At 39.2% G+C, this 18,487-nt stretch overlaps 1 protein-coding gene across 1 annotated transcript in view; it reads right to left on the bottom strand.

The window, feature by feature from the left end:
• Positions 1 to 7,183: 7,183 nt before the first annotated feature.
• Positions 7,184 to 18,487, bottom strand: part of LOC135208050 (uncharacterized) — a 12,539-nt gene continuing 1,235 nt past the window's right edge. The window contains exons 2-6 of the mRNA XM_064240182.1: positions 16,673 to 16,770; positions 10,960 to 11,226; positions 10,531 to 10,649; positions 8,999 to 10,313; positions 7,184 to 8,323 (exon numbers count right to left, since the gene is read on the bottom strand). Coding sequence (XP_064096252.1) covers positions 7,551 to 8,323; positions 8,999 to 10,313; positions 10,531 to 10,649; positions 10,960 to 11,226; positions 16,673 to 16,751 — 2,553 coding nt within the window. The 5' untranslated portion in view covers positions 16,752 to 16,770 and the 3' untranslated portion in view covers positions 7,184 to 7,550. The remainder of the gene's footprint in view (positions 8,324 to 8,998; positions 10,314 to 10,530; positions 10,650 to 10,959; positions 11,227 to 16,672; positions 16,771 to 18,487) is intronic.

Raw genomic sequence — 18,487 nt, 5'->3', positions numbered from 1 at the left:
TTGCGGACCTTTGTTCTACATTTGCCCACCAGTGGATTTCTTGTTTGCAGTAAAATTACATTGAGAGGTGAGCAATGGCTTATAATACCATGTGCTGCTCAGCATATGTATATATACTAACGAATCATAATAAAGGTTTAGCTTGGTTTCTGCAGGGTAAAATCAACATTGGCTGGTAATGAAGTCACAGAAAAAAAATCACATTAATTTATGGTGGCTGTTACTAAAGTCACTGGGAAAAATTCACAATATTTCTTGGGGGTCATTCATTACCTTTTAGATAGTTTGTTTCTATGGTAATCCCCAATAGGCTTGTACTAAACAAGCCACAAAGGTGGATACATAACAATTCACTATCAAGGTTTTTCCTGTGTCCTTTTTACGAGGTTTCAAATCAACAGTGTAGAGGTCTTTGGGGGTAAATTTGGACATTGGAGTATCATTCTACTTAATGACTGACCACTATGGCTTGTTATCTATGATATACATAGCCTAGCCTACATCATAAATGGGAATTAATCCTTTGCATAGTGCAGCTTTTGGAAGCTTCTACAAATTACAATAAATATACCCAATATTAAGAGCAACAATTTACAAGAACAACTATGTTTACTAGCATGAAATTCCTAGTAGCTCATTATGAGTTGCGCAAGGCTCAGAAGCAACAACGCCATCTGAGTCAGTGGAGAAAGAAATGTCTGTTTCATGGATGCTTAGATTGGCTTAGTCGCACGCTTGCTATTCAATAATTCTTGATGCATAACTGTCATAATTTTGCTAATTGCGACGTCATTATGCTGCAATTACGACCAAATCGCCATGAATCATTACTGCATCGCAGATATTGGCTGCCAAGTGATGGCAGATGTTTGAAACTGTTTAAAATATATGTGGTCCAGCCACGCACGTTTTAAACCATTTAAAACATACGTGGTCAGGCTGTGCATGCGAATGATGGCAATGACTGCCAAAACCAGCCATTACGACATGCACGTCCTTGAATCGCAAATGTGTGACCGAGCCTTTACAAGGTAGAATAAATGCTAAATGATAACTTGTACATGAAAAACAATTGACCACCAAGAGAATCTCTAGGATTAACAGAACTCTTGATCTCAAAGCAATTGTGAAATATAAATGAGAGGTTTAATTTGTAATCTGTAAAAGGCAGTTACGACATGATTTTCATCATCCCTGAAAGATCTGATTAGTTTTATCACTGGAATGAAGGAATTCACTGGTTTGTGCATTGAAGAACGCGGAGACATACGTTCACTTTGAGATGTCAATGTTTTGAAATGTAGACTGACTAACATCACTGTTGTCTACCATTTACTTGTCACCTGTGCCCACCTGCTTCTTCGAACATTGCTGCAACTTTTTACACCATTACCTAATTCCATGTTGACCACATCTAAGCAGAAATGCAGGTAATATTTCACAAAATGGCCCAGTTGATATCTGCCCTGTACTGAAATCTGCTATATTCTCCACTATAGAACTGGCCGGTTAGAAAATGTTACGATAAGACATGGCCTGTTGGTGGCAAGACTAGCAGGTCCAAGCCAGTACAGGCAGTCCCCAGGCCACACTGGGGGTTCCGTTCCAGGCAGGGTGCTGTAAGCTGAAAATTGCCTTACCCGAATCAATATAATTATAATGGGAATAAACAGCAGCAATGTTGTAAGTCCGAGTTGCAGCACCGTAAAGCAGGTTAAAAGTGCCATGAGGCAAGTGTCTTAAGTCTGGAATGACTTAACCCAAACCTGATGTAACCTGGGGACTGCCTGTATCTGCCTTAAGCACGGTTTACACGCTACAATAAATTGTAGCGATTTGTTGAACACTGAGATAGTAACAATCTATCGGATGATTGAAAGAGCGTTTACATGCAACGATTTTTAATCCAATATTTTTAGTCTTTACTTGACCGTCATGGAAGAAACATTATGGTGGTCTGCATTTGGGATGTGTTTAGTGGGAGAAAGATCAAGAAAAAAACGAACATCAAAAAGGAAATGGAGCCGTGATTGGTTAATGAAGAAACTAGTGTTTTTCATGCGCACCAGGACTTCACACTTCAGCAGTCAATCTGAAAATGAGCTAGATTGTAACGATATCTTGGAACCTTGTTTACACGTTCAAACTTGTCGTTACGATGCATATAGATTTGAGCCTGCTGGCACCAACCACTCAATCCAATTCCAACTCCAATAAATCGCTACGATCTCCTGTTTACACGTAATGACAAATTGTAACAACCTTTTCATTACAATAAATCGCTACAATTTATCGTAGCGTGTAAACCGTGCTTTACCCACTAGGCTGCTGAACAAATGTAAATTTCCTATTAGATTCAGACCATATGGTAAAGGTTTTGCCAAATACTTTGGGCCAGCCTTATGAAATGCTAGAATGCAACTGAGTGGTCTTGTGAAATTAATCAGTAATCAATGGATAATCATAAAAAAATCATATACTACTGGAAACTTTCAATGTACTGTAAAATGATGCAACTGATTTGAAATATATGCAAAAACCGAATAAAAATTATGGATCTGACAAATAATTCATGATGATATAATATGCTGCCACATGAGGCTACAGTCATGTATGTTGAAAAGTGCAAAATAAGTGAACTTCCTAACATTTCATGTTCGAGGTTTTATTATTGTTTTGGGTACAAAACTGCGTAGAAATGCAGAAAAAATAGAAAGGCAGAAATCTCCTAGCAAAAGAGATTGGTTTGCCAATATAAGATGACTATCCTCTGTTGTGAGTTCTCACAAGAGGTGCTTGATTATACAGACACAATTGTTAATGTTGTCACTTCATTCTAAAAAATGGCATTCACTCAAGGATTAAATGTCTCCAATATTTGATCTTGTTTGTACAAAAGCACAAATATCATAATCATTCCCAGAATAGCACGAGTTTTCCACTGGTACAAGGTATTCGGGACGTGACATGAGCTAATATAATTTGCGTCCTCTTCAATTCTGGTAACATCACGATTTAATCTCTGCGCTTTTGTCGCTAACGTCAAGTTTTCCCCAGTATTTCCTTGGAGGAATAAAACATAATTTGAACAGTCGTGACGGAGCATAAGATTTGATCACCAGATCAATGACAAACAATGGGTTCCACACGACATAATTTCATCTAGAAATAGTAAGCCATCCACTTTCTCCAACATCCACTTTCTCCAAAGTTATTTTGCTTTGGTATCCACCTCATTTAGAATTCACTGAGGTCAACGAGGAGACATTTAAAAGCAACACATTAACCCGTCAATACTGCATACTTCTTTACTATACTTACGTTCACTGTAATTATACTGGTCCTTAAATTTTTCCAATTTAAATGTGGTGCATTTTGTGGAAAAATCTCTTAAAACTGAATTATAGGCATAAAATACAGATTATGTTATAAATTTTATGGAATTACTGTTACCTGTGAGGTATCTTGAAGGTCCAAATGTAAGATATAATACTGTAGTGTCTGTTATATATCCATGTGCCTGAACCCTGCAGCATCTAGTAAGTTGAGCTATTGTATGCAATTCACAATTCACACCACTTGACCTTTGTTACCAAAAAGGACACATTATTACCACCTCAAACATCCCTAGCATGAGTATATCTTCTTTTACAGGCTGGCCCAAAAGCCAGAGGTCTTGCCGTGCAATCTGGCTTAATCTATAACTAACAGGGTGCATCAGATAGAAACTTCTGCTATGTTCTAAAAATGCTCCCACAAATTTTGTGAGATCAAGTGGCCTGCTGTCGTGTCATCAATTTCTAAGACCTGTCCAGTCCCAGGGAATAAAACATTAAACGAGGACTGGTACTTTACTTTTTGGTTGTTAATCATGACAGAATGCACAACGAGTCATCGTATGGGACAGACAGTGCAGAGTCACTCTACTTATGACGAAGCCCCAACTTAAGAACGAATCCATTAACATGTCCAACCCTGACATCCTTATATATTCGATATGAATATCAGAAATACTGCAAGTATGAAAAATTGCTTTTAACATAAGCACTGATTCTGTTTGCACCTCGTCAGTATTTTCTGCACTTCCAATCAAATATTAATCTTTTGCCATTTGTGCTAAATGTCTAGTTACTGTTTCTGTTCTTGATTCTCGACCCCACAGCCTTCAGACACATTTCTCAAGCTCTATAGCATCTTGTACTGAACTGAATACATTGATTATACTACCTTGGATGCTGATGTTCAAACGTTCAAGTGTTGCATTTCCATCCCACCAAGATATTTGGAGAAAGATGACATGATCCCTCGAAGCCAATAAGAATGATATTGTTCCTGCAGGGGAGGGCCACTTTCTTACAAGCCACCAGTGGACATGATATGCTCCTATGAGATTGCGAATGACACAGCCTTGGCTAGAGTAGTAGGCCTCATTCTGACTTGTTTTACCTGGAAATGCAACCTTTTGAAACAGTGCAAGACAGATCACTAACAGAGGCCGAATGCTAAGAAATAAAAGAAGAATATGAGCTGATGGGAAATCAGTTGGACTTTGTAGTATTAGCCAAAGGAAAAAAAATTGTTGGTGTAAAGAAAGAGAGCAAAATTTACTTCACCAGCAGGCTGCATTTCCTTTTTTAACAACTGACTGCCACATCACATAGCCTTGAACTACACAAAGTATTCTAATTATTGTTTAATTCCACTCCTAAATAACCAACTGAGGATGATATGTCCACTCCTGATTAACCTAGATAGGCAAGAAAGGTTCAAATTCTGACTGAAATGGATTGCTAAGCTAAAGAAGCAATTCAAGAATTAGTAGCAAGAATTTGCCATCATGCAAAAGCATGTGCATTTTTTCAATTAAGGATCCCAAGATGAGGGACAACACTCAAAACTTGATTCAATTCCAGAAAATAAAATTCAAGTGATTTTGACGGCCCATGTGGATGCCAGAGAAATGTTCTGTGGAAAGCCATCGGCACACAAGGTTTCAATGACTCCCACACCAGATATTACCAACCCTCACCTGGATGGCGATGAGACATCGAAGATATGAAAACCCAATGTGGGACTGCACTGAATCCGGTAAAATCAAAATCTGACTCAGCGTAGACACTCCAGGAAGGGCCTGCAAATGCTATGAACAAGATAATCACACCACAAGGACTGTAAATTTAAGGATATCACCTGTAATTACACAGTCACATTCTGGAGTGCTGAAAGCAAAAGATAGGCAATGCAATGTTGGGGATCAACTTATAATAACTACAAAATGCACCGAAGTTTCTTCGAGTTGGCAATGCAATGTTGGAATCAATTTATAATAACTAAGAAATGCACTGAAGTGTCTTCGAGTTTTCTGTACAGCGTAAAATGCGGTATGAAACTCTCAGTCGTGGCCCATGAAACTCTCGGGTGTGGCCCATGAAACTTTCAGCCATGGCCCAGTGGTGGCATGTGTTGTTGGCACCTATAACGGTGCCAGACGCATGATTATTGCTAATTTTAACCGTAAATAAAATAAAAACTAGTGAGGCTAGAGGGTTGCAATTTGGTATGTTTGATGATTGGAGGGTGGATGGTACACATACCAATTTGCAGCCCTCTAGCCTCAGTAGTTTTCCAGATCTTAAGGCAGACAAATAAGGCCATCTATATCTTTATCTTTAACAAAAAACCAAAAAGCCATGATAAGATGTTAATACCATTAACATGATACATTAATAAAACTAACCATATTAAGGAAAACTACCTGTTCTAGGATATTCACAATGGAGTCAAATTTTAAAGAACTCCAGAATTGCCTGTTAGGTGCACTTATCATGTATAATTTAATTCCATGTTGATGGGTTATTCGTGGTTTTGTATTTAATAGAATTACAGGCAGTGCATCGTTTACGACAGTTTCGGCTTACGATGTCCCGAGGTCATGACACTTTTCAATTATATTCATCAGAAATTATTTCCAGGTTTACAACACATGTTCCAGGGTTGTGACGCTTACGACGCCGGTATGACAGAAGAAATATGAATCCAAAAAGGCAAAATAACCAATATTTGATGTTTTTTTAAAATGAAAAATGCAATAAAAATGTAGTTTACATAGTTTTTAATACACATAAAGCATTAAAAGTATGGTTTTCTTATGATTATGATTTTCGATGATGTTCTGGCTTACAACGCGTCTCAAGAATGGAACCCCGTCATAAACTGGGGACTGCCTGTACTGAAAAAATATAATCCACACACACACACACATGTTGTGTATGTGTGTGTTTATATAACAGCCACGCTGACCTCTTGACTTTTCAGATTCCTCAGATTTGTTCAAAATCATCATCGCCACAGCTTTGGCCCCAAATGAAGAAACTCTTAATCCCACAGAGGGATTTGAACTCACGTATGATTGACTGAGGAGATGTTAACCTCCACCACTTTGCCAGGATTAATGGAATCGATAGAATATAGAGTTTAGGCTAAAGTCTCAGCACTGGGAACTATGAGGTCATTCAATGCTGGGGTGGGGGGCGGGGGAATTGAGATTAGGTAGGTTTGAATGTTGTAACAGGAGGAAAACCTCGCACTCTGAAATAATTAAGAGAGGGTGGACAGCAAGATGTAAGAAAGAGAATATGAATGGAGGTACCGTAAAAGGAATGAAAAGGGTTGTAGCTGAGGGCCAAAGGGACGCTGCAAAGAACCTTTAATAAAGCCTATAGTGCTCCCCGTGAGGTGCACTGATGGCACTAGCCTGCTGTAGGGGGCCCAAGAATGAATTCAGACACAGCTGCTGTCGTAGCAAAGTTAATAAGTGTTCATCACTTCTTTGGAATGAAATGCATACACACACACACACACACACACACACACATATATATATATATATATATATATATCTATATATATATATATATATATATATATATATTATATATATGCATAATTGAATAACGAAAATATGGAACATGGTGAATATATAAATGAAGACAAAATCCACAAACGACAGCAGAAGCAATGGAGTAAAGTAAGGGGCAAGTAGTCGAAAGGCCTTGCAGAACTCCACTGTTTCTCTTTCCTTCGTGGATTTTGTCTTTATAATAAATATATATATATATATATATATATATATATATATATATATATATATATATACGTATATATATATACATATATAAATATATATTTCTTTTTTTTACTGACAGAATTTATGCATTGCTAACCATCATGCTGAAACAAACATGGATTTAGTGGAAATTTGTGTAAAACAGTGAAAAAGAAAACATAAGAAACTGCTGCAATTTGCTGCATATTACGAGAATCTCCATGTAGTATTGCCCTACCACATTACGACGACTAATGGCGCTGGACTGCTCATACCCTTCTGTTAAATGCACAACATTGCAGGCATATTGCACTCACACTGTGTACATCTGAAAAATGTTGCTAGTTGCAAAGTTTTACTATTGGTGAAAGTTTGATTGACACACAAGAAATCACTTGAGCCTTATGAAAATGTATGCATACCCCGCCAACCCCGACCCATCTCACTACATTTTTCCACTGGCAAAAAGGACGTATACAATAACTAGCATGATAAAAAGAGAGATCAAAACAATCTTTGAAACAAAATTACAAATGACGGCTTTGTTCCTCGGCGAACCTGGATACGTTGCCGTCGCTGAGCACCAGAGCCTCCCTACAGGCCTCACCTTGATGGTCACATCCGGTGACTTCTTGGTCTTGATGGAGTTGATGCAAGTGATCATGATCACAGCTACAAAACAGAGGGCAATGAGAGCTGCGTACCACACGTCCAGCAGCTTGTAATAAGGCGTCTTCACTGAGGAGGAGCTGGCCTGGGTGAAGAGTGCTGCCAACACCAGGAGCGCAGTCAGGGAGACCATGATCCTCTCGTTGAAGTCGTCGATTGGGAAGAAGAACGTGGAGACGCTGATGAGGAATATGAGAGAGCTGGGACCAAAGCTGTTGAGGACGTGATAGTCATACAGACTCCGCAGGTGGAAAGTGACGAGCAGGTTTGTGTAGTCGACTGAGCCGTATAGGTCGTGGAGGGTTTCGTATGTTATTTTCTCCAATCTGAATTCGAGTAGATCTGGGCTTCCTTTATAGGATAAAGTATTGACCCCCTCATCGTTAAAACTCTTGAATGCCATGCTCTCACGGCCACTCAAAATATACATGCTGATGTTGCAAAGGTAGGAGCCAAATGGGTATCGGTGAAGCTTGAAGTTGCAGGGAATGGTGAGACGTGTAAATATGTCCAAGAAGAGCGAGTTCTCAAGTCCGTCTAGGTACTCTCCTATAAAAGAGATCAATCATAAAGGAAATGTGACAAATGCAGCGATGACAGAACGTTTACTATCTGCCTATGATATGCGGTGGATCATGTTACATTTAAATAAGATGTCACATCTCAAATTTTATTATTTTGAAGTCTCATCTTTCCCAAGTCTGCTGACAGAAGAGGCCAAGTTACAGTTAAGACGAAATGAAATTCAAGCCAGTAAGGGAATACAGGAGTAAACTAAAGGATTTTCATCACTTCCTTTTCAACAAATGGGATTGGGAAGGTCAAAAGTTATCAGTGTCAGGAACCTATTGGTAAACCAGCATTGTTTTTATATTTCCTTTCTATCTCTAGCAGTAATTATCTTACATCAAAATGATTCATATGTCATAAATGTGTTCTATTTCAGTAATTAAGATGAACAATTATGATGAACTCACATGCCTCATGCTCTAAAGGATGGAAAATGTTCTTCATGGTGCGTTTGATTTCTGCTGTTCGACTGACGTGGCAAAGAAGGAAAATGATGGAACTCAAACAAAATGTGGTGTCAAATTCAAGTCACTAACTCAAGGAAAGAAACAGAAATTACTTGTGAGACCAGACAACAAAATTGGGTCTCGGATTTTCGTTTAACGCTCATGTGTGCATGAATCTCCTGTATAAATGAGACGTTATTTCACTTACCCATCCAGTGATCATCAAAAGCTCTGTGCGCTGGTGGATGGTAACTCTCGCTACCACATTTCTTGTCATAAATGTCGAGATCAAAAGCCTGGCCATCTTTGTACCCGGCTAAAGCTTTGATATCTGGATGCCAGATCATGTCACAAGGGAAATACTGAAGCTGAGGTCTAAGATTCCAAAACTTCAACCGGGGCTCATACCATGTCAAGTAAATCAGGAAGTCAACTGTGACCTTACCATTACTGGTTGCAATGTCACCAATGGAATAGAAAAAAACAGTGTAGTAAAGAAACTCTTGTTTGGGTCTGCCACTTCCTGGGCTTTTATTTTTGTCATATCCCCTGTTCAATCTGATGATGCTACAGTCTTTCTCATCTTCACCTCCCTCACAGTCTTCATTGCCATCACATCTTAATGCCTTCATTATGCAGTTACCATTGTTGCAAGCAAACTGACCCCAGTTACACTGAGTAACTGTAAGAGTGAGATTCTCTAAACCTGACTTCCAAACATTCCTGCCACAAGGGAAAATGGAGTCGGAAAGATACCAGTCGTTGTCATGAAGATGAGACTTCAACATCCAGACACTGCCATTGTGGTAAATTTCTGACGCATCTTTTCCCTTCAGGTAGAATTTGCCATTTCCCAGAGTACGAAAAGAGTAATTCCGATCTTGGTCCAGTACTTCGCCATACAGTGTAAAGGAAGTCTTAGTGGGTATGAGACACACACTGCACTGCAATTTGCTGATGCATGGATGTGTACCATTGGTACCATTAGCAGAGGCTGCAGGGCAATGCATCTGCAATCCAACACCAGAAGTTTTCCCACTGTACCAAAATGACTTTTCATCATCTGAAGCACCACAAGACTCTGTAATGTTAGCAATGCCTTCAATTAGGTCATCATTCAACTCTCCCTCTGTCAAGAACCTTCCGTTGATTGACTTACACAAGTCTAAGTGTGGTTTGTGCCCGGCAGAAATCTTAATAGTTATTGGGTCGTGAGCCTCATTACATAACTCAGCAACATCATAATCAGACATCAGTGCAGCCCCTTGTAAGTTCCAGCTAGTGTCAAGTATAGAAAAGGCATCTTCATTGATAAGATTGCTGCAGTCTGTTGGGGGGAAGTATTCAGTGTCATCATGTGATTCGTTCCACTGAGTCACTGACAGTGCTGCCAGGGTACCAGGGAAGGTACTGAGGCTTTCATCGGGTGAGCCAAGACAGAATCTGTCATACTCTGAAGTATCATTTCTTGCATCTTCGGTGTTTACTTGTCCTGCGTAATAGTCGCCAACAACAGAGTGTACCTGTTCAAGAGTATTTCATCAACTGACACATCAATTCTTGTCACTATTATAAAGAATAAAAAACAAACAATCTATTTAAAAAATGGTATACAGTTATAAGAATAAAAAACAAACAACCAATTTAAAAAATGGTATACAGTTATTCACTACATACAACTCTTAGACCAATCTTTGTAATTTGGTTACATTGTTAAAGACGAAATTAGAAATTCCTTACCTTCAAGTCATCTGGAGAATAGAAAACACAGATTCTCCTCCAAACGTTTGCTTCAAAGGGAGTCCCAAATGTATAGCTCTTGTTCCCATATGTCACAACCAACTTTGAGTCTAGAAAACCTAAGGAAAAGCATATAACATGATACACATAAATCAAGGGTGACTCCACAGCAAAAACAGCAATGACTGCTGAATCGTGGGACATCGAGGGATATACATGCAAGTACCCCGTGTCATTTACATCTATCTTGCATATACTCTCTTCTTGGATATTAAAGCCCTTGCTTTCCAATATCTCTTTCAGGACATCTCTGTGTGTGTGTGTGTGTGTGTATGTTTGTTCACAAGAACAGAATCTGAAATACAGTCGTATTCTCTTTCCAAAACAGCAAAAGGCACTTCAAGTGCTACCAAAAGTTTTCCAACTTACTTGCCTCCATGAAGGTTTCCAAATACTTTATTGTGAATATTAGTCCATCAAACCCCTTGTTGTCGTCACTTTCAGGGTAATCTTCGTAATCTAGGGAAAGGTTACTCATTTGATTTGTCTGTGGCACAGAGATTTCCAGAGGTTTGATGAAGGTACAGACTGTGAAGTTTGCACCAAAGCCTTCAGGTAGATCATCAGGATAGCAAGCACTGGAGCTCAGACCATCTCCTATGGCGTCACTGAGGGTCAAGGCTGGGATGCTCCTACCTGCGAATTGGTTAATCTTGTGTTACTGTCAAATTTCATCCTTTGTGAAGGGGTCCCTTAAACTTCTAAGCGTGCCCTTATACATATATTTCCTGGTCACACTGTAAATGAATGTGCACAGCATCAAGTATGCCAGCTACTCTCTGGAGTGATCATAACTCAGTTCCCTGAATCACAGGAGCTGTGTCTGAGTGGCGGACTCATCTATGACTTAGGGTTTAACAAAGGTTACAAAAGAACTGAATGTTTACACTAAACAATTATACAGAAAATCACAAAAGTAGACTGCACAACTTCTACAGATTTCCGTACCAATTGCTTACAAGTATCGTTACCACAGTTGCTAAACACCACAAATACAAGAGGGACAGGTTCTGATCCCTTATGAAAACAACTATAAAACTTAATAAAACATCATAAATTAAAAATCTACACTAAAGCATTTGTTACTAGTTCAAGTGACACTAATGATGTACGGTAATATTAGTCAATAATAGATTCACGATCTTTAGTCACTACAATACCAAGGAGCATGACAACCTCTGACCACTTTCCGATATTTGTGTTCTAGCTTAGAACAATTGTCAAATCCAAACCAGCTGTACCAAACTTCGACACATTCAGTACAGAGAATGACAAATATTAGTGAATTTGCAACTAACACACTGGCCATGACAGGACAGGTTCAAATTAAACTATAACACACGTTCATCTTCTTGAAGGCTTTTACTGCAAATCAGATTTGAAGAAAGAGAAGTAAATGAAAAGAAAGGGATAAAACACCTGATAAAGGAACATTAATTAGATAATTAGAAAAAATTCGGTAAAAATGGCTTCAGAATGCTATAAGGCATCGACCACAGTTTGGCAGAAATTCAAAACTCCAGAACTCCAGTGGTCTCGGAAACAGAACAATAATGCATGGCAAAGGCTTGTCCAAAAGAAGATGCCAACCCAATGATTACTGTTTGGGGGTAATATTTCTTTGGTATGTGTTTAAAGTATATCTTAGTTTAACCAGACCACTGAGCTGATGAACAGCTCTCCTAGGGCTGACCCCGGCCCGAGGGATTAGATTTTTTTTTTTTTTAAGTGGCTAGGAACCAATTGGTTACTTGGCAACGGAACCTACAGCTTATTGTGAGATCCGAACCACATTATATGGAGAAATGAGTTTCTAATCACCAGAAATACATTCCTCTGGTTCTGTGTTGGCATCAGCCGAGAAAGAATTCGGGCTACCAAGTATGCGCCTAAAAACAGGGACGTCAAAACTGACGATGAAATGATTTCTTTGCGATAACCTTAAAAAGTACCCGACCATAATGTTGTACAAGATGGAGATCTAAAAACGACAAATAATGTTATTTGATTGCCATTAAACACAGAATTCAACTGGTCAAAAAATCGCTGAATTGTTCATCAGTTATTCTGTTAATAGAAAAAAAAATATCATCAACATACCTAAGTTCTGGGGTGTTCACATCAATGATATTAGTACAAAGGAATTCTCATTCATAATATTCCATGAACGAATGAGTAACAACAGCTATCCTCCATTTACTATAGGAAAGCCTGAAGAACAGTTATAACAATTCTATGTATGAAAACAATAACTGAGTGCAGTATGGCTCTTGGTAGATTGTAAAAATGTTTCTAGAGCGATTGAGGCAACTTAAATATGCAATAAGAAGGGGAGACGTGAATATTGCTTTATCCATGCACATGATATCATCAAGTAACCATAGCATTGATTGACAAGACGGTAAATTGTTATTTAAAACAGGCAACACACAGAAAAGGAAGACAGTTGAGGCTGCCTTCATCAGGGTAAGTGTCTAATTTTAGCCTACCTGATGGTAACTTTAAGTTTGACAGTTTATTGTCCTGTTATGTGATTCAAACAGCCAACAAGCGCCTCAGCGGCGTGGTTGGTATGGTATTAGCGTCCCACTTTGGTGGTCGCGGGTTCGATTCTCGGCCATTCCATTGAGGAGTGAGAGATGTGTATTTCTGGTGATAGAAGTTCACTCTCGACGTGGTTCGGAAGTCACGTAAAGCCGTTGGTCCCGTTGCTGAATAACCACAGGTTCCATGCAACGTAAAAGCACCATACAAACCAAACCAAATCAAACAGCCAACATTATCAATATTGTCAGGTCGTTGCATGTTTAACAGCTGTTGTTTAGAGTGGCAATTCGGTAATGACTGAAGCTGGCTATTAATTTTTGGTTTTCTGTAAAAGAAAACTACTGTGCCGTCTTCGTCTGTCTGTCCGCCCTCAGATCTAAAAAACTACTGAAGCTAGAGGGTTGCAAATTGGCATGTTGATCATCCACCCTCCAATCATCAAACATACCAATTTGCAGCCCTCTAGCCTCACTAGTTTTTATTTTACTTAAGGTTAAAGTTACCCATAATTGTATTTCTGGCAGTGCTATACATATCAACAACATAGGCCACCACTGGACCATGGCTGAGTTTCGTGGGCCGCGGCTAAGAGTTTTAGGGGCCGTGGATGAGGCCACCACCGGATGGAAATCTCGATTCGTCGCATTTTTTACTTGTTTTTTCTTTCTTAACATTTGTAACTTTTCTTTTTTATTTTATTATTGTTCTGTAATCAACAGGAGACCAGTTGGTCTTGAAACTGTAGTGAATTTTAAAGTTTTTAAGAAATTTCCAAAACACAACGGGATTTTTATCTAGTGTTAGCAATTCTAACACATAATTCTAAGACATATGCGCTGCCGAGTACCATACATAAACTAAGACAACAGAGATTGCTCTTCAAGATAAACAAACTGCTGGACATTAATTCCTCGAAGCAACGAAAACCAGCCCTGCATTTATTAACGCCATATAAGTTAGAGACAGCCCAGTAGTATCACAACAGCCAGGTTTTTTTGCTAAGCCCCTAGGTTAGGTTGCCTTGGGTTAGGTTATATTAGTTCAAAAATAGAATCTACAGGTAATTTGGGTGTGTGGGAACATAATGAGATTTCTATCATGAAGATACTATGGTTACTTTTTAAGATATGGCGTCCCGCTTTTTCAGGGAAGGTTTGGTACTCAGTTACAGTTTGGGAATAAGCGTCCCAGTGCTACATTGGCTTGTTCTCTACAAGGTAAACATACCAAGCCCAAGGGGGGTTAAATGTATTTCACCATGTTTAGTACTATACCCTGGGGGTCAAATGTATTTCACCATGTTTAGTACTATACCCTGGGGGTCAAATGTATTTCACCATGTTTAGTACTAGCCCTTGGGGATCAAATGTATTTCACCATGTTTAGTACTAGCCCTTGGGGATCAAATGTATTTTGCCAGGTTTAGTACTAGCCCCTGGGGGTTAAATGTATTTCACCATGTTAAGTACTAGCCCCTGGTGGGTCAAATGTATTTTGCTATGTTTAGTACTAGCCCCGGGGGAGGGGGTTCAAATGTATTTTGCCATGTTTAGTACTATACCCTGGGGGTCAAATGTATTTTGCCATGTTTAGTACTATACCCTGGGGGTCAAATGTATTTTGCCATGTTTAGTACTATACCCTGGGGGTCAAATGTATTTTGCCGTGTTTAGTACTGGCCCCTGGTGGGTCAAATGTACTTTGCCATGTTTAGTACTGACCCCCTAGGGGGAGGGTTCAAATGTATTCCGTCATGTTTAGTACCAGCCCCTGGTGGATCAAATGTCCCTCATTGCATTTCACTATCTGTGAAATGCCTGGCTTCGCTATCTGTCTGTAATATATATAACGTCGAGAAAATAAAATAAAAATATCTAAAAAATTGTATCAATGATAATAGAGCGATAAACAGCGTAGCTCGCATAACCAAGGCCTAGACCGTGCGCATAACAGAGTCGATTCATGACACTAAGTTACAAGCCAAAGTATAGCAGCAGGGGGCCCATCCTATATCCACAGGGGAATATGACTCGGGTCAGTATTATAACCGCTTTTTATGCAAACGACCCCTGTCACTCAATCACTTTTCAGTGTGCTATGACATGCTACGTTTAAGGTATAAGTGTAGTACTCTAAATGGGAACTGGCAGAAAAAAAGGGCTGAACTACCCAACATGAAAATAGGACACACGTGTGACCAGAAAAAAAAAAAAAAAAAAAAGTTCCTGCCACGAATCCGTAGATGTACCGATGCTCCAGACAAGGTTATATAGAACTACAAATGACTAGTCACACCTGAACTCGAGTGCTCACGCCACAATAACATCAGGAAGGGGAATAAATTAAAAGCAGATGATCCACATTGATTGTCTTGAGTTTGTCAAAGGCTCTGAAGGGCAAGGAAAGAATGTGTTGAAGCAATTCATGACGAAAAGAAAGGAGACCCATCATCTATTACTATTATTATCGATTTAGAAAATGAAACCGTATTCATATGGAACAAGCCCACCACAGGTCCCCCTGACTTGAAATTCAAGCTTCCAAAGAATTATGAGTATGGTGTTCGCTAAGATGAGGGAGATAAAGGGAAATGCAGAGAGAAGAGATACCACTTATTTAATAGAAAAAAAAAATGAATTAATAAATAGATAAAAATGTATTAAAATGCATGAAGAATACAATCAGGTAGTAATGCACCGCATTTTCGTTTGAACTTCTGAAGATAAGAGACCACCCACGAAATAGGCACATTCAGTCTAATTAAACGTCAGGTCCAACACAACACAGGGGAAAGAACTGTGACACAGAGGGTAGAAAGAACATTCCATAACTAAACTGATCATCAATAACAATAAAATGACTAACAAATGCGACGAAGTTTCTTCTGTGTCTTTGGCATCGACGCACGATGATGGCTAACTTTAACCTAAAAAAAAAAAAAAAAAAAAATACTACTATCGCTAGAGGGCTACAATTTGGCATGCTTGATGACGGGGGGGGGGGGGGGGGGGGGTGGGGGGGGGGGGGGGGGGGTGTGATCAAAATACCAACTTGCAGCCCTCTGGTTTCAGCAGTTTCTAAGGTCTGAGGGAGGACAGAAGACTAAAATAGCGGAAACCCAACCAAGCCCATATTTACATAACTATCAAATGGTCTATTTAGCACTTACTTTAACCATTAAACTGACCATCAATATTACACCCACAGCACTGATTTCTTTTGGATGACATAAGGAGTCGGGAGGCTACCACAAAATAAAAATCACTGGCTCTTTATTATGATCAGTTGCTGCTGCAGTGTTGGGGGGTCTTCAACTTGCTTCAACGGTGGGAAGCTGAAACCAACATTCTTTGGAAGTTTGAATTTCAAGTCAATGGTCCCTTTGGTGGGGTTGTTCCTTGTATAGGTTTCATCTGAAGAAATAATGTGGAGAGAATGGCAAACAAATAACTGACATGCAAGTTTGCAAAACCAGATCTTTTCTTACTGCTCTTTAATATTACCAGAACTCTCTCTCTGTCTCTGTTTCACTAACCTGCATGAAGCATAGGCGTGAAGACAAGCTGAAGTACCAGTGGCACTACAAAGTACTCGAAGCTTGGGCTGGCTGGCATCCTCGTGGATGGTAGAGATCTGTTGATTACTGTACATTTCAGAAAACAAACCATGGAACATTAAGGCACAAACTCACATACACACATTAGGCTACAATTTTCGTTTAATATCGAATTCACTTTACGCTGGGAATGATTTACATCAACAGGCTCTTTCTCTCTCTCTCTTGGCAGTCTAGTGGTCAATGTCACTGTAGGCCTACAGTACTTGTCAATCACAATTCACTCTTGAGTACAAAGTTATTCCCAAGTCACGGTGAATTCGATATCAGACGATATCTGTTGCTTAATAACTGTTAATACAATGTATTAACAGTTATGTGTATAAGTGACAAGAATATATATATATATATACTATATATCTATATATATATATATATATATATATATATATATATATGTGTGTGTGTGTGTGTGTGTGTGTGTGTGTGTGTGTGTGTGTGTGTGTGTGTGTGTGTGGTGCACTTCACAGAACACCCAACAAGAACTCAAATGTACACTTATCATTTTCACACTCTGCCCTTAAGCCATTAAAGTTTTATAAACAGACGTATATTTGTAATTATTATCATAGGAGCTTTAGCATTTTCCCAACAAGCTTCAGCCCTTAATGTTCACAGATCGCTACTGTAAAACATCTTTCTATGGGGAGGGTTTATCTTCATTTAGGTGTAAATTCCGTTACCACATAATTCTCGCAAGAGGAGGCTTCATCTGAAGCCTCTCTCATCTTGTTCTATGCGCCATGGAAGATAAGGTGGTGCTACTTTGGCGTGTTATCTACGCGTCACTCCCGTGGTGTTAGTACTAGACATGGCGAAAGCCCAATGAGACATCGTGTTCAGTACTGGCCCCTCAGTATTTATATGAACCCATTTCTGTTGTGCGGTCGCCAAATTATATTAATAAACGATATCTTTCATCCCTGAGGGGATAGTACTAAACATGGCACCCCAATGAGCTTCTGTCATGTTTAGTACTAGCACCTCAGAAATGTCAGAGAACATTAAGCCATTAAAAGTTTGCATTCCTCGGTATCTGGCCGCATTAAGGAAACTTCTTCAGCAGGACTGATGATCAGTGTGAAATGACGAGTGATTATGATGCTGAAACTGGACCTATTCAGGTAGTGATTCCAATCTTCCTGGGGCCAGATACCCTTACCATGTTGAGAGCACCACATAAACAGTGTAAAATCAAGGTGGCTTCTATTTTCTGGTAAAAGAAATTGGCTAAAAATAAACTAAAAAATAATGATCAAGTTTTACTGTGTGTAGGAGATTCTGATTTACTGTATGTATGTGGAAGAAACTAGTACGGTTATATAAACGCGTGCCACCGAACATAAAAACACATATTGTCTTGACAATAGAACAATGCCGCTGAAATACGTCGATTTGATGACGGCTACAGTACGGAATTCAACATCCATCTTGATTTATATATAGAACAACATCAAAAGAAACACAACAATCAAAGGGGAGTTTATAACAATCCCGCACCCAAAACCAAAAGGCAACAGCGCCTGAACAACATTAACCCAGACCTACCTAATCGACAGCGTCAATCTTCAGAGGTGATACTGATACAGATTCCTCTGTAATGACCCATTCTGCCCTTTCATGGGGAGGGATGGGGGGGGGAGACAGCACTTATGATTATATATATAATATGAATAACTTGATCACGAAGTATATAAAACGTGATGTATAAATAAAGGTTTTTGCCACGAAGGA

Source organism: Macrobrachium nipponense, chromosome 34 (genome assembly GCF_015104395.2).
Source record: "Macrobrachium nipponense isolate FS-2020 chromosome 34, ASM1510439v2, whole genome shotgun sequence".
NCBI lineage: Eukaryota > Metazoa > Arthropoda > Malacostraca > Decapoda > Palaemonidae > Macrobrachium > Macrobrachium nipponense.
The sequence above is the reverse complement of the archived record's forward strand: the minus strand, read 5'-3'. Positions and strand labels throughout refer to the sequence as shown.